We start from the raw sequence: 21,437 nt of genomic DNA on the forward strand, positions 1-21,437 counted from the left end.
TGCGGACACGGTGGGTCGAAGGGGCTGTTTCCGCGCTGTATCTCTAAACTAAACAATATCCAGGCTGGAGTTTGTCAATAAGCCATTATATGCTGCAGTATTTGTTATCGTTATTTCTAGCCACTGAGGGTGTTAAATATAATGATAGTTAAAAAACTATTTTTCCTTGTAGTTTTTAGGCAGCAACATTCCTTCAGAGGTTTGGATTTTCTCACTCGACCTTTGCAGAGGCGGATAGATAGTGAGCCGGATCTCATGAGCCTCACCACTGACGATCTTGTGAATTTGCCACCGGACGGCTCCCTACCACTGACTCGAGCCTCAGCACGATGTTGCTGGACAGACACCAAACAGCATTTGGGAACCCGATCGAAACACAACTCGTACGCGTCGTTAAAGCCACCTTCAGTATCTTATGAGGACTGGCAACGCAGGAACAATGACAGTTTTGCATTGTCTTCTAGGAAAGCTGGTGATAAGCCATTAAATAGGACTGCCAGTCTCAAACCTTCTCGAATTGTGCATTCAATGAGGGGGGCAAGCTCAGGAGGTAAATATGAGGCCCCTTTTGTTCCAGGAGGCCCTTCTTTGAAAAGCTGTCGATTTGAAGACCACAAACTTAACTCTCCTTCCCGGCAGAATTATCCGAGATGGTTAACCAGCCAAAAATCAGAGCTGGGTGTTTCTGGAATAAGCAGCATTCCTGAGCTGAAGTACCCCGGCTGGCTTCAAGATTGTGATCTTGGCTCTGATTTAAATGACCCGGTTGCACTGAATGGAAATCCCCAGGACACTCATTGTGAGACTGAGCTTGTAGACTTCAAGTTACACTCCAGCGCTGCTAAATGTATGCCAAGGCATGAACATTTTGCCCATTACTCACACAGTGACGATCAAGAGTTTCACAACCACATTCGACGGCCAGGCACTCGTGGCTTTTTACAAAGGTCACCTTGGCACAGGCTGCACTCTGCATTAACCCAGCGTTCTACTGAAGCGGTGGAGGATTCCCGCGGCAGTAAACCTTTCAGAGGTACAGTAACCTATAGTGTGGGAATAAAGGTTAATAGAATGATTCATAGAACAATGTGTCCATGGCAATCAAGATACAGGTGCACAACCTTTTTTATCCGAAAGCCTTGGGACCAGACACTTGTCGGATTTCGGACATTTTCGGATTTCCGAATGGAAGATTTTTAGCGTAGATTAGGTAGGTAGCGCGGGCGGCTTGAAAAGTCTGGAGCAGCTGCCTCCTCCCCGGAGACCGGGAGAATCATTGCATAAATGTTAGTCAGTTAGTTTGGAGGGATTTTATGTGGTGGTGGTGGAGTAGGGGTGAAGGGGGAAACTTTAATTCTTAGTCCCCTACCTGGTCGGCGACTCCCAACCTCGCGGAGCTGGGGGCTCCGTCCGGCCGCGGGCGGCGCCGGTTGGAGCTCCGACCCCGGCAACTCTACCCCTGGCTGCGCGGCTCCAAATCCAGCGACGCTCCGCGAACGTTGGGTCGGCGGCCACAGCGCTCCGGAGCTTGCCGCACGGCGACCCGGTAAGGCATTGCCCGCTCCCCGCTGGTATCCCAGCGCTGCGACGCCGCCGACTCCCGACATTCGCCGGGCTGGGGCGTCCGGTCGCGGGCCGCGCTGGATTTGGAGCGCCTCGCAGCCAGGGGTAGAGTTGCCGGGGTCGGAGCTACAACCAGCGCCGCCCGCAGCCCCACCGGCCACAGCGCTGCGCAGCTTACTGCACGGCGACCCGGTAAGGCATTGACCAGGCAGGGGACTAAGAATTAAAGTTTACCCCTTCACCCCCCCTTCACATAAAAGTCCTCCAAACTAACTGACTAACATTTAAGCAATGATTTACAGATGTTTAAGTGTCTCCCCGGTCTCCGGGGAGGAGGCAGCCGCTACAGTAGTACAGACCTGGGTTGACCGTGGGTCGTTTCGGGTCAAGTTTGGCGCCAAACGCGAGCTTTGGTGCGCAGTCGACATCTGGAAAAAATGGCCGGTTTTCGGAGTTTTTCAGTTTCCGGAACACCAGATAAAAGGTTGTGCACCTGCACCTATCGCATCTTTCCCATTTGACCCATATCGCTCCATTCCTGAGTAAAACATGAAGAGCTGGAGTAATTCAGCAGGTCGGGTGGCATCTCTGGAGAGAATGGTCAGATGGAGGTTTGTGGGTCAGGATCCTCCTTCAGTCTGAAAAGTCGTCTGTCCATTCCCCCCAGAGATGCTGCCTGACTTGCTGGGTTACTCCAGCATTTGGGATTTACTCAAGATTCCAGCATTTGTAGTTCCTTATGGTTTCCCACTTTCTTTTCCTATCCTTGTATCTGTCCAAATGTATTTTAAATGCTGTGATCGTATCTGCCTCTACTACCTCCTCTGGCAACTTGTTCCATCTTCCCACGGTCGTCGGTGAAACATTTCAGAATTCTTAAATATTTCCTATCTCACCTGAGGCTGATGTCCACTGAGTTTTAGAAACCTCCTACGCTTAAAGAAAGACTGAATCTCTACCCTATCTCTGCCCTTCAGAATTTAAAAAACCTCTGTATAATAACTCCTCAGTCTCTTGCTCTACGTTGAGAACAATCCCAACCTATCTAAACTCTCCTTGTTAATAAACCATTTTCAGAATTTTCTGTATTCTTTCAGATTGGCAGCAATCTGAAAGAATACAGAAAATTCTGAAAATGGTTTATTCTGTATTCATGAAGAGAAAGGGTCACCTTTTGGAATGCCAGGTCCTGTATATCACTTATGTTTGGCTAAGATCAATAGACATTTTAGAAAGGTTGAAAAACAGAATGACAGCCAATAGACGTATAGATCATGTTAAATGATCTACAGACAGCTTAATCAAAAAGTTAATGATATAAAATATATTTCATAAAGGACAAAATAATCTTTATGTTGAGACAAGGCTAAGCTTGGTTGTAAAATTTGCATGTGACAGGAGCAATTAAACATAGAAACATAGAAAATAGGTGCAGGAGTAGGCCATTCGGCCATTCAATATGATCATGGCTGATCATCCAACTCAGTATCCTGTACCTGCCTTCTCTCCATACCCCCTGATCCCTTTAGCCACAAGGGCCACATCTAACTCCCTCTTAAATATAGCCAATGAACTGGCCTCTACTCCCAATTCCTCCGCCTACGCCGCATCTGTTCCCAGGATGAGACATTCCATACCAGGGCATCAGAAATGTCCTCGTTCTTCAGGGAATGGGGATTCCCCTCCGCCACCATAGATGAAGCTCACAACAGGGTCTCATCCATACCCCGTAACACTGCTCTCTCTCCCCATCCCTGCACTCGCAACAAGGGCAGAGTCCCTCTGGTCCTCACCTTTCACCCCACCAGCCGGCAAATACAACCGCACCCTCCCGCACATAATCCTCCGCCATTTCCGCCACCTCCAACGTGACCCCACCACTCGCCACATCTTCCCATCTCCCCCCATGTCTGCCTTCCGCAAAGACCGCTCCCTCCGCAACTCCCTTGTCAATTCTTCCCTTTCCTCCCGCACCACCCCCTCCCCGGGTACTTTCCGTTGCAACCGCAAGAAATGCACCACCTGTCCCTTCACCTCCCCCCTTGACTCCATTCAAGGACCCAAGCAATCGTTCCAGGTGTGACAGAGATTCACCTGTATCTCTTCCAACCTCATCTACCTCCAACCTCATCTACTGCATCCGCTGCTCTAGGTGTCAGCTGATTTACATCGGGGAGACTAAGCGTAGGTTGGGCGATCGTTTCGCCAAACACCTCCGCTCAGTCCGCAATAACCAACCTGACCTCCCGGTGGCGCAGCACTTCAACTCCCCCTCCCATTCCCAATCCGACCTCTCTGTCCTGGGTCTCCTCCATTGCCAGAGTGAGCAACAGCGGAAATTGGAGGAACAGCACCTCATATTCCGCCTGGGGACCTTGCGTCCGGATGGCATTAACATTGAATTCTCCCAATTTTGCTAGCCCTTGCTGTCTCCTCCCCTTCCTTAACCCTCTAGCTGTCTCCTCTCACCCTCCTATCCGCCAGCCCTCGGGCTCCTCCTCCTCCTCCCCTTTTCCTTCCTTCTCCCCCCCCCCTTCCTTCTCCCCCCACCCCCCCATCAGTCTGATGAAGGGTTTCGGCCCAAAACGTCGCCTATTCCTTCGCTCCATAGATGCTGCTGCACCCGCTGAGTTTCTCCAGCAATTTTGTGTACCAACTGGCATCAACTACCTTCTGTAGCAGAGAGTTTCAGTGATTCACCACTCTCTGTGTGAAAAATGTTTTTCTCATCTCGGTCCTAAAAAATGTCCCCTTTATCCTTAAACTGTGACCCCTTGTTCTGGACTTCCCCAACATCGGGAACAATCTTCCTCCATCTAGCCTGTCCAACCCCTTAAGAATTTTGTAAGTTTCTATAAGATCCCTCCTCAATCTTCTAAATTCTAGCGAGTACAAGCCGAGTCTATCCAGTCTTTCTTCATATGAAAGTCTTGACATCCCAGGAATCAGTCTGGTGAACCTTCTCTGTACTCCCTCTATGGCATGAATGGCTTTCCTTAGATTTGGAGAACAAAACTGTACGCAATACTCCAGGTGTGGTCTCACCAAGACCCTGTACAACTGCAGTAGAACCTCCCTGCTCCTATACCTAAATCGTTTTGCTATGAATATTAGCATTTATATTCAGGGTTTTTTTTGGAGAGTATTTTAACTGAGGAATTCATTTTATATAAACTGATTCTATTTAAAAAGTTCAATGTGGCCTTGCTGTTTCTCTAGTCTGTAACAAGAAAAATAATGTTCTTGCAAAAGTGATCTAATTGTGAGAAACGTGACTACAAACCAACAAGTTTAATTACATGGTAATGTCAACATTAAATTAAAGGATGTTCTATTAGGAAGGAGATGATGAGACATTTCTTTAGTCAGAGGGCGGTGAATCCACATGTGGGATTAAAATATCTTTTGGCTGTAGATGGCAATTGAATTTTCTTGCATTGCGTTTGGTGAGGAAATAGGATAATCACATTAACGTGTACATTAACTGGGAATGTTCAAACAGTTGCATAGTTAATTGACATATAAAATTGTGCTGCTCAGAATGTGAAGTACATCTTTAGTCAGCCACAATTTCCTCCAACTTTACCAAGAATTGTTTATCTGCAACTTCCACAAAATGCCTCTCACAGGCATGTTTTCCCTTTTGCATGCATTTGGCCCATATCCTTCACAACCTTTCCTATCCAACTGTCTTTTAAATGTTGTCATCTGATCTACCTTTACCATTGCCTGTGGCAACGAGTACCATATATACAACTGCTCGTGAAAAAACATGCCTCTCGGGTCCCCTTCAAACACCTTAAAACTATGCCCTCTAGCTTAAGACTCCCCCTCCATTGGGGGAAAAACACCGTGACCATCCACCCTACCTATGCCCCCTCGTGATTTTATAAACCTCAACCCAGAGAGTTGTGAATCTGTGGAATTCTCTGCCTCGGAAGGCGGTGGAGGCAGGTTCTCTGGATGTTTTCAAGAGAGAGTTAGATAGGGCTCTTAAAGATAGCGGAGTCAGGGGATATGTGGAGAAGGCAGGAATGGGGTACTGATTGTGGATGATCAGCCATGATCACATTGAATGGCGGTGCTGGCTCGAAGGGCCGAATGGCTCACTCCTGCACCTATTGTCTATTGTCTATCACAGTGAATATCACAGTGCTGGCTCAAAGGGCCGAATGGCCCACTCCTGCACTTATTGTCTATTGTCTATCACAGTGAATATCACAGTGCTGGCTCGAAGGGCCGAATGGCCCACTCCTGCACCTATTGTCTAGTGCACTTCAGCCTCCTTCTCTCCAGGGAAAATAGTCCCAGGCCATCCAATCTCTCCTTCAATCCAAGCCCTCCAATCCAAACGACATCCTTGTGAAACTTTTCTGCAGTATTTCTCTCTTAATCACACCTTTCCTGTAGTATGCTCACCAGGCCATTATTTGTCTAAGATAGACACAAAAAGCTGGAGTAACTCAGCCGGTCAGGCAGCATCTATGGAGAGAAGGAATGGGTGACGTTTTGGGTCACCCGTTCCTTCTCTCCAGAGATGCAGCCTGTCTTGCTGAGTTACTCCAGCTTTCTGTGTCTTTCTTCTGTTTAAACCAGCATCTGCAGTTCCTTCTTACATATTATTCATGTCTACCTTGTCCACCTCCGTCTCCTCTTGTGTGCTTGTACCCCTAGGTCAACAATGCTCCCCTTGGTCACTGTCATTTACCGTGTGTGTTCTGCACTGGTTTAACTTCCCAAAATACACCATCTTGCACTTGCCTGTGTTAAATTCCATCTACCATTCCTTTGCCTGCTTTCCCACTTGACTTGGATCCTGTTGATACATTGACAGCTTTCACCAGCACTTCTGAATAAAATCTGAATAATCGACCAATGCTAATCCTACCTTGATAACGGAATGCTATGGACAACGTCTTGCATTACCATGGATTTGGCTTCTAATTGTATTGCACTGATGCAAAGTGTTTTCCATTTTACCGTCTTGCCCAATTCATGTGTAAATGATGTACAATTTTGTGTATAATTTCTGTTATTGTTTGTTGTCTGAGTCCTGTACCTGTGATGCTGCTGCTGCTGCATGCAAGTTTCTTAATTGTACCTGTACATTACCGAACTTGTGCATATGACAATGAACCCGACCTGACTTGACTTGAACAGGTAAAGTACAGAGGGAAATTATGATTTCGGAAATTTGATCATGAACAGAATACAATTGATCAGTCGGAAGCTGCAATGAGATCAGTCAAAATCTGTAGAGACAGTGTTATACCAAAACTACGATCTCAAGGACATGTCAGTGGAGTCTACTGGGATTGAAATAGTGCTAAAAGGAGGTTCAATTTATTGTCACGTGCATCGAGGTGCAGTTAAAAGCTTTTGTTGCGTGCTAACCAGTCAGCGGAAAGACAATACATGGCTACAATTGTGCCATTCATAGTGTACAGGTGCACAACCTTTTATCCGAAAGCCTTGGGACCAGACACTTGTCGGATTTCGGACATTTTCGGATTTCAGAATGGAAGATTTTTAGCGTAGATTAGGTAGGTAGCGCGGGCGGCTTGAAAAGTCTGGAGCTGCTGCCTCCTCCCGGGTGACCGGGAGAATCATTGCATAAATGTTTAGTTAGTTAGTTTGGAGGGATTTTATGTGGTGGTGGTGGAGTCGGGGTGAAGGGGGAAACTTTAATTCTTAGTCCCCTACCTACCTGGTCGGCGACTCCCAACCTCGCGGAGCTGGGGGCTCCGTCCGGCCGCGGGCGGCGCTGGTTGTAGCTCCGACCCCGGCAACTCTACCCCTGGCTGCGAGGCGCTCCAAATCCAGCGCGGCCCGCGGCCGGACGTCCCAGCGACCGGAATGTATTGGGAGTCGGGCGGCATCGCAGCGCTGGGATACCAGCGGGGAGCAGGGCAATGCCTTACTTTTTAAGTCGTCGCCTTGCGGCAAGCTCCGGAGCGCTGTGGCCGCCGACACACAACATCCGCGTTAGCGTCGCTGGTTCTTTGGAGCCACGGAGCTGGGGGCTCCGTCGGCCGCGGGCGGCGCCGGTTGGAGCTCCGACCCCGGCAAACTCTACCCCTGGCTGCGCGGCTCCAAATCCAGCGACCTTCTCTCCGCGATGTTGTGTGTCGGCGGCCACAGCGCTCCGGAGCTCCCCGCTGCGACGATGTACACTCCCGACATAATCTCGGAGTTGGGACGTCCGGCCGCGGGCCGCGCTGGATTTGGAGCGCCTCGCAGCCAGGGGTAGAGTTGCCGGGGTCGGAACTACAACCGGCGTCGCCCGCGGCCCCACCGGCCACAGCGCTGCGGAGCTTACTGCACGGCGACCCGGTAAGGCATTGACCGCTCCCCGCCTCTCCGACCAGGTGGGGGACTAAGAATTAAAGTTTACCCCTTCACCCCCCTTCACATAAAAGCCCTCCAAACTAACTGACTAACATTTAAGCAATGATTTACAGATGTTTAAAGCGTCTCCCGGTCTCCAGGGAGGAGGCAGCCGCTACAGTAGTACAGACCTGGGTTGACCGTGGGTCGTTTTGGGTCAAGTTTGGCGCCAAACGCGAGCTTTGGTGCGCAGACGACATCTGGAAAAAATGGCCGGTTTTCGGAGCTTTTCGGTTTCTGGAACACCGGATAAAAGGTTGTGCACCTGTATCACTACATGATAAGAGAATAACGTTTAGTGCAAGGTAAAAGGCCAGTAATATTGAATTATATTTTATTAGGTTATATTGATTTAGAAAATTTGTAGCCATGGAATAAATAAATTTTTCTCGTTAAAGAATCTCCTCCTCTGTCTTGTTTAGAAGAGCACATTGATTTGCTAATCCAGAAGGCCGAATATGTTCTCGATGCACTTTCACAGCAAGTGAGGAGCCAACAAGAGAACCCTGGCAGTCCTGGTACTGAAGAGGTCCTGGATGCTGATCGGTCTTGGGACAATCCACCAATTACTTTGTGAGTTAAACACAAATTTCTCCTGTCCTTTCTGACGAAGTAGGGTGAAAGCCAGACCGCAATGTATTGGAAACCCTGAAGATCAGAAAATATTTGGAGCTGGTGGTACATTGCAAAGTATTTACCAGGTTGAACTTTTTAATGAATTATTTCTGTTCGGGTGGTCTAAAGTGGTACTGAGTACCCACCTTTTGCAAATTACAGCGTCCCTCGGGTTGCTCTGTATTGTAGAGTTCTGTGATTGCGCTTTAACATTTTGCCTACCAGGGCGGCACAAGTGGCGCAGCGGTAGAGTTGCTGCCTTGCAGCGCCAGAGACCCAAGTTCAATCCTGACTACGGGTTCTGTCTGTCTGGAGTTTATACGTTCTCCCCATGACCTGCATGGGTTTTCTCCAAGATCTTTGGTATCCTCCCACACTCCAAAGATGTACAGCTTTGTAGGTTAATTGGCTTGATATAAATGAAAATTGTCCCTAGTGTGTGTAGGGTAGTGTTAATGTACGGGGATCGCTGGTTGGCGAATACTTGGTGGGCCGAAGGGCCTGTTTCTGCGCTGTATCTCTAAACTAAACTAAACGGACAATTTCACATCTTCATACATATTGAGTAACTAGTACATATTGAGTAATTAGTCTTTCACTGTTAGTCTATTGGTGTGTGTGTTTGGAACACATGATAAATTAAGCAGCAGTTTATTCATCTGTATATTAATTTTTTTTCATGTTGTGATCTATTTGATTATATCTTTAAACATTCTAAGCTAATTGGAAGCATAAACATTCAGCACAATAATTGCTCTTATTCTGAAGAAATGGTGTGCAGTGCAGCAGAGCCATCTGGTGATGAGGAAAGATTTTGTTGACTCATTTTTTTAAACTACTGGAAACATAATGATTCAAAGCTGACATATTGTGCCCTGATCCTATATTCATGTTGCATTGACCTTTTCCTCTGATGACTATCTGGAAAATATTTATTTTAATCAAAGCGAGACTGGTAGACTTCATGAACTTTTAAAAGCTCTTGATGAATTATTTTTACATGCATCATCTGAAGAGCTGTGCCAACTGATTCCTTTGCTAATGTAGCTCAGGCATGGTTAAGGTTATTCCAAAGTGAGCAAGAATGATCAGGAGCAATTGCACAACTGCCCACACAGGCTAAACTCCCCACCATAAACGGCATTACATTTCATGCTGCCTCAGGAAAGCAGTCAACAAAACCAAGCACCCTTCGGTCCACACCGACCATCGCTGGTTCTATGTTATCCTGCTTTTGCATCCTACACACTAGGGGCAATTTGCACAAACTTGCACGTCTTTGTAATGTGGGAGGAATCCGGAGCAAGTGGAGAAAACCCACACGGTCACAGGGAGAATGTACAGACAGCACCCATAGTTCAAGGTTTCAAGGTCAGTTTATAGTCACGTGTACCAATTAAGCTCCAGAGAAATTCGAATTACCGTACAGCCATACTAAAAAAAAAGCAACAAGACATGCAACTACATAAGTCAAATAAACATCCACCACAGCGGATTCCCCGCATTCCTCACTTTGATGGAAGGCAATAAAGTCTAATCTTCTTCCTCTTTATTCTCCCGTGGTCTGGGCAATCAAACCATCCGCAGTTGGGGCGATCGAAGTTCCTGCAGCCGGTGGTCGAAGCCCGCGCGTCGGGGCGATTGAAGCTCCCGCATCGGGGCTATCGAAGCACTCGCGATCATGTCCTAAAGTGATAGCAGCCGAATTAGGCCATTGAGCCCATTTAGTCTACTCCACCATTCAATCATGGCTGTCTACCTCTCCCTCTCAGCCCCGACCCATTGTCATGATTAAGCCAGGATCTATGGCGCTGGAAGGCAGCAGCTATACCGTTGCATCACTGAGCCGCCCCAACTGCAGGTTATGCACCATAAGTGTGTTGCATGAGAAATTATATCATTCCCTGCGTGCCAAATATGCAAAACATGTGAATAACGCATGACGAAGGGTGCAACTTGAAATTCCCCATTGGCCACGATTCCACTTGAACATTGTTGCAAGAGCTGGATCGTAGCACTGAATAAATATTAGGCCATTGTCCCTACATGCATTCCTGAAATGTTCTTCTTATGCTGATGGATGCCAAAATGGAAGATTCAGGGTGATAATGGGCAGATCAGTTAATGAAATAAAGTGAGTGAAGGCCAGGATTGTGGAAGTAGGCAGAATGAGATTAATCTGCCAAGTGGCTATACAATCCTCATTTGATCTGCCCTAAAACTGACACCATCTAGATCAACTGGGCTTATATTCACTGTAATTTAGAAGGATGACAGGCAATCTTATAGAAAAATATAACATTTATTTATTTATTTATTTATTTTATTTATTCCGAACAAGTAAAGACATTAAAGACATTAATAGTAACAAAATCGAAATTATCAAACAATTGGACATTACAATCAATACATTTACAAGCAATGAAAAGAACAAAAAGCAAATTTCCAATGTACAACTCTGTGTCTGTACAAGCTCGAAAAGGAGTGAGAAGAAGAATAACTTATTAAATCTCACCCCTTTTCCCCAACACTTCTACCATATTTAAAAATCAATTAATTAATAATAATAATACTACCCCAGGCAATTTCCCATAATACCTACAGACATATATACACATACAACTATTATACACATACAAACTTCATATATGAAGTAACCAAACATAAGTAAACAATTGTAAAGCAATAGACAAACATTAACCCCCACTTGTCAACCATTCTTAAGGCATTGGACAGGTTAGATGCCGAAAAAATATTCCCGATGTTGAAGGAGTCCAGAACCAGGGGTCACGGTTTAAGAACGAATAAGGATGTAGGCCGTTTTAGACTGAGATGAGGAAAAACTTTTTCACGGAGAGAGTTGTGAATCTGTGGAATTCTCTGCCAGTGGAGGCCAATTCACCTGATGTTTTCAAGAGAGAGTTAGATTTAGCTCTTCAGGCTAAAGGAATCAAGGGGTATGGGGAGAGAGCAGGAACGGGGTACTGATTTAGGATAATCAGCCATGATGGTATTAAATGGCGGTTCTGGCTCAAAGGGCCAAATAGCCTACTCTCCTGCACCTATTTTCTATGTGCGAATGTATACACAAATGAAAGTTGTAAGGTTTGACCATGTTATTCCCTCACAGATATTTGCATTGTATAAGGTGTCATCTATGATCCTCCATTAGCAAGAAGCACAGGCACCATAAGACCTAGGAGCAGAATTCAACATTTCAGCCCACCACGTTTGTTCCACCATTCGATCGTGGCCGATCTATTTTTTTTCCACTCAACCTGATTCTTTTTGCTTCTCCCCGTAACCTTTGGTGCCTTTAAGGTGGTGACTCTACAGGAGGATCTATGATTATCCAATGCCATCAGCCTACTCTTTTAGCTAGACACAAAGTGCTGGACTAACTCAGCGGGTCCGGCAGCAACTCTGGAGAAAAAGGATGGGTGACGTTTTGGGTTGGGACCCTTCTTCAGACTCCCGACTCTAAATAAACCCATCCTATTTTCTCCAGAGGTGCTGTGTGACCCGCTGAGTTACTCTAGCACTTTGTGTCGACGGTAAGTACCAGCATGTTACTACACCTCTTACTCCTTTAAATCTCTTCTACCTGTAAACCTAATACCATTATCTATATTCTGCATTCTGTATCTTTCCCTCCACTCTACCCATGGTACTTGAGTTTGGTCCGATTGTATTTATTTATGGTGTTATCTGATTAGATTGTACAGCATGCAAAACAAAAAATGTCACTGTATTTTAATACACATGACAATAATAAACTTAAGCCTAAATCTAATGCTCTTGAAGGGGATAATCTGAGAAATTAAGCTTTGTGATAAGTTTGCTGTTAATTTATTTGTAAGCATTTTTACCTTTTTATTCAGCAAATCCCCAGTGCCTGTAGGCAACAGTGGAGAAGATTGTTTTGATGTGTCTAACCCTGCTCAGGACAATGACATTCACCATGGCCACTTTAACACTTGCAATCAGGTCAGTGTAAATGAATAATAATAATAATAATAATAATATTAATAATAATAATAATTTTATTTATAGAGCACTTTAAAAAACAAATATAGCTGCAACAAAATGCTGTACATCACTAATCATTGACAAAAAAGTTAATACACACCAAAAATAACAATCAAAAGAAATAGTAAGAAAAGACATGCAAAATAAAGAAACATCAAAAACACCACAAACAGAAGCAAAGCCTCAGGCATGGTCAAAAGCCAGGGAGTACAAATGTGTTTTAACACTGGATTTGAAGATGGACAGTGAGGGTTAGTACATGCCCTGCCTGTTTCTCAATATTTGATTTAATAAGTTCATGTTATAGGATCATAATTAGGCCATTCGGCCCATCAGGTCTACTCCACCATTCAATTTTGGCTGATCTACCTTTCCCTCTCAACCCCATTCTCCTGCCTTCTCCCCATAACCCCTGACACCTAATCAGTGAATCACCTAATGTACAATCACTGTACACATTGAAATGTATGAATATTGTACGTATTGAAATGAAAGGTGTTGATTCGGGGAAAATATCTTTTTAAAATTTTGTCTTCATTCCAAACACAAAACATCACTACAAAAGCCGAACGCAAATTGGAGTAACTCAAGCGAGTAAGGCAGCACCTCTGGAGAGTGCTGCATGACCTGCTGAGTTACACCTGCACTTTGTATCTATTGCTGGTATAAACCAGCATCAGTGGTTCTTCATTTCTTCACAGTAAATACCCTCAATTCCAAACCTTCGATTACAACGACAGAAGAATATTTTTACAAAAGTAACTGGTTATATATTTTCCCATTTTCTGTGCTGAATCTGTGACAATCCCAAATGGTGAAGCAGCATAGTGCTGTGAGCATATGCACACTGACAAGTAACACAGCCAATTCCTTAGCTACAATCAGTAGAACAAATAAACGCAGGTTACTTTCACTCCCACGCAGTTAAGGAGTCTGAAAAGGAAATGAAATTAGCATATTGGACAACGCTGCCAGATCAGAGGAGGCTGAAAGGGCTTTTGAAGAAAGGCTGTTGGATGTTATGAAAGGGAGCAATGCACTGTTGTGTGTGAAATGCCGAAGATAAAGGGAAAAATGTGAATAATGCAAATCTGAAATAAAAGCTGTCAGCAGAGAGCTGGCCAGTCAGTTTCTGAAGAAGAAAGGAAACATTTTAAAAATTGTTAACGAGTCCAGTTATTTCTCCCCAGTATGGATAGCCAGTACATTACCAGTTTTGTATTTGAAGCAGGTAATCACAAAACAAATCAAATTCAATTCAATTCAATTCAACTTTAATGTCATCGCACAAATACAAGTATGAGTACAACGAAATGTAGTTTTGCGTCAGTCCGTAGTAGTTGTGCATAAAGAAATAAAAAAAATAGAAAGAGAGAAGATACAGAATAATCAAAAAATGCAGAATAATTAAACAATGGGGACGGAGGGACCAGAGAAATCTATCGGCGGGACTCCGAGTTCAGCAGTGTAATTGTGTTATTGTAGAAGCTGTTCCTCATCCTACTAGTACATGACCTGAGGCTCCTGTACCGCCTCCCTGATGGGAGGAGGGCAAACAGTCCATGGTTGGGGTGTGAGGGGTCTTTGATGATCTTCCCAGCCCGTCTCAGACACCGTTTTCGGTGGAGGGCATCCATGGCAGGGAGCGGGGCACCGATGATGTGCTGCGCGGTTTTCACCACCCGTTGTAGTGCCTTCCTGTCCGCAGCAGTGCAGCTGCTGTACCATACCGTGAAGCAGGTGGTCAGGATACTCTCTATGGTACAGCGGTAAAAGTTGGTCAGGATCCGGGGGGACAGGTGGGCTTTCTTGAGCCTCCTCAGGAAGTAAAGGCGCTGCTGTGCCTTTTTGATCAGCTTGGAGGTGTTGAGGGACCAGGACAAATCCTCCGAGATGTGTACCCCGAGGAATTTATAGCTGGAGACGCGCTCCACCTCAGTCCCGTTTATATGGATGGGGGTATGACTGCCTCCTCTGGTCTGCCTGAAGTCAACAATAATCTCCTTTGTCTTCTTGGAGTTGAGGACGAGGTTATTGTTGGCACACCAGTGACATCTTGTGTGGAAAATGCAGGTACTGCAGGTAGTGAAGAAAGTTAATGGCATGTTGGCATTCATTGCAAGAGGATGTAGGAGCAAGGAGGTCCTACTGCAGTTGTACAGGACCCTGGTGAGCAGGGCCGGCCTTAGGAGGTGTGGGGCCCAATTGGGAACAATTGGTGATCCTGCGTGCATCGTATAAAGGATGCCGTTACTAATAGCAATGCAAAAGGGCTGCAGACCGCAATATAGTCTTCTATCTTCAGACGAAGGATTAGCGGCACTAGCACAGAACGCGGGCCCCCCCTTTGGCGCGGGGCCCAATTGGGAGCAATTGGTCCAATTGGCTTAACGCCGGCCCTGCTGGTGAGAGAACACCTGGAGTATTGTGTGCAATTTTGGTCTCCTAATTCGAGGAAGGACTTTCTTGCTATTGAGGGAGTGCAGCGTAGGTTCACCAGGTTAATTCCCAGGATGGCGGGACTGTCATATGATGAAAGAATGGATCGACTGGGCTTATATTCACTGGAATTTAGAAGGATGAGAGAGGATCTTATAAAAACATATACAATTCTTTATGGATTGGACAGACTAGATGAAGGAAAAATGTTCCCAGAGGAGTACACAACAAGGGGTCACAGTTTAAGAAGAGAGGTAGGCCATTTAGGACTGAGATAAGGAAAAACATTTGCACTCAGAGAGTCGTGAATCTGTAGAATTCTCTGCTGCAGAAGGCAATGGAGGCTAATTTACTGGATGCTTTTAAGAGAGAGTTAGATTTAGCTCTTAGGACTAAAGGAATCAAGGGAAAGGGGAGAAAGCAGGAAAAGGGTACTGATTTTGGATGATCAGCCATGATCATATTGAATGGATGTGCTGTCTCGAAGTGCCGTATGGCCTACTCCTGCACCTGTTTTCTATGTTTATATGAAATAACTGCTGGTGCTGGTTAAAACCAAAGATAGACGCTAAAAGCTGGAGTAACTCAGTGGGTCAGGCAGCGTCTCTGGAGAAAAGGATGAGGTGATCACGTTACAGGTCGAGACCCCTCTTCAGACTGAGTATCGGGGAAAGGGAAATAAGAGTTAAAGATAGTGATATAGGGAGATATAGAACAAATGATTGAAAGCTATGCAAAAAAAAATGGTGATCAAGGAAACCGTCATTTTTGGCTGTGGGCTAAGTGCTAACTTATTATACAGATAATTAAACTGGGACGACAGTGAAACTAGTACAATGACTAGGGTGGGGGAAGGACAGAAAGAGAGAGGGGGGAAGGCAAGGGTTACTTGGAACGACTCAAAACGTGCACCTATTACTTTTCTCCAGAGATGCCGCTTGACCTGCTGAGTTACTCCAGCTATTTGTTTCTACCAATATGACATCTTATTCTTCTTGACCTTTAGAAAAATCATCTGAGCTCATCAGGAGTTTCTGGAAGAAAGCACCATGGGCCAGTTGAAGCACTCAAACAGATGTTGTTCAGTTTGCAAACAGTGCAACAAGGATTTGACGAGGAACCCACCGGACAGCAGGAAGAGGTCAGAAAAATAAATTGAAAAACAACTACAGCATTATAGAGTTTTACAACTGAGTTAGTTGCTTGGCGATTTAATAGTGCAATGTTGCCAAAGTGTTACTGGAGAGACTTTACATAACCCTGCACCCTGAACATGTGTGTCATGCTTCTCGCAAGTTGGTTTAAATTTATCAACATTGCTTTCTTGCTGCCATTATCTTTACTTCATTCATGCGTAGTGGAGTTAACATTGAACTCTGCAGAAACAACACACATTCCAATATTGGTCTTCTGGATTTTTATTTACATCAAGTTATCAAGAATATTGCAGGACACCCATTCAGAGGTTCATAAGTTCTAGGAGCAGTATTAGGCCATTTGGCCCATTAAGTCTACTCTGCCATTCAATCATGGCTGATCTATCTCTTCCTCCTAACCCCATTCTTCTGCCTTCTCCTATTAACCCTTGACACGCATACTAATCAAGAATCTATCTATCTCTGCCTTAAAAAATATCCATCTGGAAGAGGTTTGCATCCCTTGTGTTCTGTTTGCAATGTCAAAACTAATTTCCAAATGTTTTGCGACTGATCTTTTTGCTTTAGCTCCACATTATAACATTATTAACAACCTGGTTAAATGGGGCATGTGATGGACACAATGAGCTCTCCTAGAACTCTGTTCACTGCTGGTCAGATGGTGAACAAAAAATGGCCAGTAATTCTCGTGCAGCCGTTTGGTGAACACTTCCATATGGATTGATAAATGGCAAGCAACATTTAAATGTCAAATTACCAGGAAATAACTACCTTCAATAAGTGCGAATCTATCCATTTATTAATAATGGCATTATTACGAGGAATCTCCCCATCAACATCCTGAAGGTCATTACCAACAAGAAAATAAGTTGGACCAGCCACATAAATAATGTGGCACGGTGGAGCAGTGGTAGAGTTGCTGCTTACAGCGGCAGATACCTGGGTTCGCTCCCGACTACGGATGCTTGTCTGTACGGAGTTTGTACGTTCTCCCCGTGACCGCGTGGGTTTTCTCCGAGATCTTCGGTTTCCTCCCACACTCCAAAGACGTACAGGTTTGTAGGTTAATTGGCTTGGTATAAATGTAAATTGACCCTAGTGTATGTAGGGTTGTGTTAATGTGCGGGGATCACTGGTCGGTGCGGACTTGGTGGGCCAGAAGGGCCTGTTTCCGCACTGTATCTCTAAATGGAACTAAATTGTGGCTGCAAGAACAGGCAAGAGCTTGGGGACTTTGATAAGTGAATCACGTTGTGACACTCCAGAGATTTCCAGGGGTCAAAGTCAGAAAATGACAGAGCAGTTTCTATTTGCTGGGAATCGTGAGTAGTTTTATTAACACTCAAGAAGCTTGACTCAATCTAAAACTGCAGCTTGCTCAATTGCCTCTTACCTACTGCCATTAACAGTCATTCCACCCAGCGTTATGGCTCTGTGGCTGCAGTGTGTGCTATCTACAAAATACATTAGATGAACTAACAGGGACACACAGTAACCTCCCAAATCTGTAACTTGGCCCATCCATCACAAAGGACAAAAGGTTCAGACACAGGGGAACAAATGTATAAGATGTACATTTTGGATTTTTGCCAAAGTGCACCAGATGATAATGGTAATGGAATGTCATTTTCTTCTACATTTGGTGATCAACAAAATCTGTAAACAACAGGCTAGAGAGAGGTTCACTTTCAGCAACTGATTTACTGAATGTAAAATCAGACCTGACATCACAGACTCCAAACTCTCTTCTCAATTCTCTTCTTATCATAAAACGGTAACTTTCAAAGATACCATTTAGTCTCAATTCCAGAAATATTTTTTGTACATCTTGATAGATTCTTCCGCAAGAGAAATATAAATCAGCCAGATCTCTGGTCACGACACAATATGAAATAAACATGATCAATGGCAGTAAGTGGAAGGGAATTTCTCATCTTTATCAGGAGTGCTGCCAGGTTACAATGTTTTACAAGTATATTAAAGCCAGCAGTCGTCAATGTCGACTCACTCCTGAGCACACATTGGCGACACGGTGGCGCAGCAGTGGAGTTGCTGCCTTACACAGCCAGAGACCCGGGTTCGATCCTGACCACGGGTGCTGTCTGTATGGCGTTTGTACTTTCTCCCCGTGACCTGTATGGGTTTTCTGCAGGATCTCCTGTCTCCTCCTGCACCCCAGCACTAGGTGCTCCAGTTTCCTTCCACATCCCAAAGATGTGCAGATTTGTAGGTTACTTGGGCCTCTAAAATTGCCCCTTTTGTGTAGGGACTGTGTGTTAAAAGTGTGATCACAGAGAACTAATGGGAAAGGGTGATCGATGGTCAGCGTGGACTCTGTGTCCAAACAACTTGTTTCCGTGCTTTATCTTTCAATCAACCAATTCATGGTACAGCCATAACTTCCTCCTGACTAAGGCTAAAGAGGACAGTTGAATATATCTTACTTTATCTCGCCTTTCCTTTGCTTAACCTCCTCGCTGAAGCCTCTCCTGACAAAGCCTCATCACTTAATCTCAAACACTAGAACTGGATCTCGTCAAACTACGGCCAAAATGGCCACTCTGGTAGAGTCAGTCCTCTTTATTCAATTCTATTTGATTAGAGGTGTAGCTATGGGAACTCACAAGGGCCCTCCTGGATATGCCTTTTCTTTTTGTTGGACATGGTAACAATCCTTAATTCAGTTTTATTTGGGACCACTCACCCAACTCTTTCTTCAACACATTGATGGTTTCTTTATTCTGCATGTACAGAACTCCAACTTCAATGCTTTTGATACCAATTTCCATGAAGCTTCCACATTTACGTGATCCATCTCTGACACTTCCCTTTCTGGATTTCTCTGTCTCCAATATATTTGCCAAGTCCACACTCTCACAGCTATTGTGTCTGCACATCCTTTTGCCCTACTTCCTGTAAGGATTTAATTCCCTTTTCCTAGTTCTTCATCTCTGTTGCATTTGGTCCAGGGATAAGGACGTTTGCTCTGGTGCCTCTGAAAAGTCCTCCTTCCTGTGACATGTGGCTCAACGTCTGCCACAGCGTGTGTAGCTTTCATCTACATTTCCTCTGTTTACTGCTTCTGTACTCTCGCCCACCTCTCCTGGATGGGACAAAGGTGCTCACCTGCCATCCTACTAGCCGTCACATTCACATGTATTGGATTAGTATTGCCATGTGTACCGAGATACTGTGAAAATTTGTTTTGCATGCTATCGAGTCAAATTTGTAAAATCTTTTTGCAGTTTCCAGCTCTAACATGATCCAACCGCTTAATATGCAAGTCCAAATATCTTTGATGGTGGCAGAGCAGATAGATAATGTGATACTGCAGGAGAGGGTGCAGTTGAGTTTCACCAGGATGTTGCCTGGGATGGAGCATTTTAGTTGCAAGCAAAGACTATACAGATAGATGTGTTTTCCCTGGAAATGGAGGAGGCTGAGGGGATATGAATGAGGTATAAACAATTGTGAGTAGTAGATAAAGGGTAGGCAATCTTTCCCCCTTTTCAGAGGTGAATAAAACTAGAGAACATAGATTTAGTGTAAGATAGAGTGGATTTAAGGCAGATTTTTTTCTGCCATGAGTGGTGATAACCTGGAATGCACTGCCAGAAACAGTGTGGCAATGTTGTGGTTCAAATATTCTTAAACAGACAGAAACGCAAATAACGCAGTTTAATCAGTAATCACTTTATTACGCCGGGCGGGTGTCGTAAAATCTCTTTACAGTATGCTGATAACAGACTATACAGAGGTCCCACACAAAGGGACGCTGATTTCAGTTCATGTGTGTATATATATATATATATGTATATATATATGTGTGTATATATATATATATATGTATATATGTATATATATATGTATATATATATATATATATATATATATATATATATGTATATATATATGTGTATATATATGTATATGTATATATATATATATATATATATATATTATATATATATATATGTGTGTGTGTGTGTGTATATATATATATATGTATGTGTATGTGTATATATATATATATATATATATATATATATATATATATATACCCCACTATTCGACGATTCAGCAATAGGTTATCTATAAAGTTTAGTACAGCCTCTTGCTTCTTAAGATTGACGGCATCAGAAGATTGACAGGTTCCTCTGACAGGAAGGAGTTAGCCATATATGTTTATATGAGAAGGTTATATTTTTGCAGAACAAGCATCTTGTTTTTTTCTACTTATGATGCACATCATAATCTTGTGGAACAAGGGTTAGTTTGAATTCTCTCCTATGTTTGTTGTAGAGGAGACATTCGTGAAGTTGTGCTTGTTATCTCGCTTATGTTATTTGAAAGGGAACATCAACAGTCTGCTAGCTTTGTTAATGTACTGAAAGCAAAGGTTAGTGTGTGTTCACTAGCTTTGCAATTTAATAGAAGACGGTGAAAGCCTGTCTTAGTTTCAGCGGAATCCATTTTGTATCTTTAAATCATTATTAACTTCCACATTAGCAGATGTGCTAATAGGATTTAAAGAGGTATTTAACTGAATATTTGAATCACCTGAGTTTGAAGGCTTTGGGATAAGTGCTGGAAGATTGGATTAATACAGATGAGTGTCCAATGGCTGGCATGGATGTGATGTGCCGAACGGCCTGTTTCCCAGATGCATGACTCGATGACACTCCTCACATCTTCTTTCTACTTCCCTTTCTGCATTTTGAATGCTGCACTTGCTTTGTGCCTCCCTGGTCCACTCTTCTGTCCATGCCACCACTCCTGCCCCATGGCAGCTTCCCTTACAACTGGTGAAGATGCAATATCTGTTCTTCCACTTCTTCCTTACTTATCACTCCCAGGTGAAGCAGTTATTCAGTCACATGCCTTCCAGTTGGTACCCGGATGTGGCGTCGAAGGACGAGAAGCCAAAGCAAAGAAGTGGAAGCCAAATAACCGAACGGAAACAAAGCCGAAACGCCAAATAATCGAAAGCGTACGAAGCCACATCTTTGCGAGAGAGGGATGTAATGGATGTAATTTACAAAATTCTTGAGGGGTTGGACAGGCTAGATGCAGGAAGATTGTTCCCGATGTTGGGGAAGTCCAGGACAAGGGGTCACAGCTTAAGGATAAGGGGGAAATCCTTTAAAACCGAGATGAGAAGAACTTTTTTTCACACAGAGAGTGGTGAATCTCTGGAACTCTCTGCCACAGAGGGCAGTCGAGGCCAGTTCATTGGCTATATTTAAG

At 44.3% G+C, this 21,437-nt stretch overlaps 1 protein-coding gene across 2 annotated transcripts in view; it reads left to right on the forward strand.

Moving 5' to 3' along the window:
• c1h18orf54 (chromosome 1 C18orf54 homolog) overlaps nt 1-21,437 on the forward strand; it is a 40,079-nt gene that overhangs the window by 12,291 nt on the left and 6,351 nt on the right. For both annotated transcript variants that reach the window (XM_055661859.1, XM_055661777.1), the window contains exons 3-6: nt 173-1,033; nt 8,373-8,523; nt 12,447-12,552; nt 16,040-16,174. In XM_055661859.1, coding sequence (XP_055517834.1) covers nt 173-1,033; nt 8,373-8,523; nt 12,447-12,552; nt 16,040-16,174 — 1,253 coding nt within the window. The remainder of the gene's footprint in view (nt 1-172; nt 1,034-8,372; nt 8,524-12,446; nt 12,553-16,039; nt 16,175-21,437) is intronic.

This window comes from Leucoraja erinacea, chromosome 1 (genome assembly GCF_028641065.1).
Source record: "Leucoraja erinacea ecotype New England chromosome 1, Leri_hhj_1, whole genome shotgun sequence".
Classification (NCBI taxonomy): domain Eukaryota; kingdom Metazoa; phylum Chordata; class Chondrichthyes; order Rajiformes; family Rajidae; genus Leucoraja; species Leucoraja erinaceus.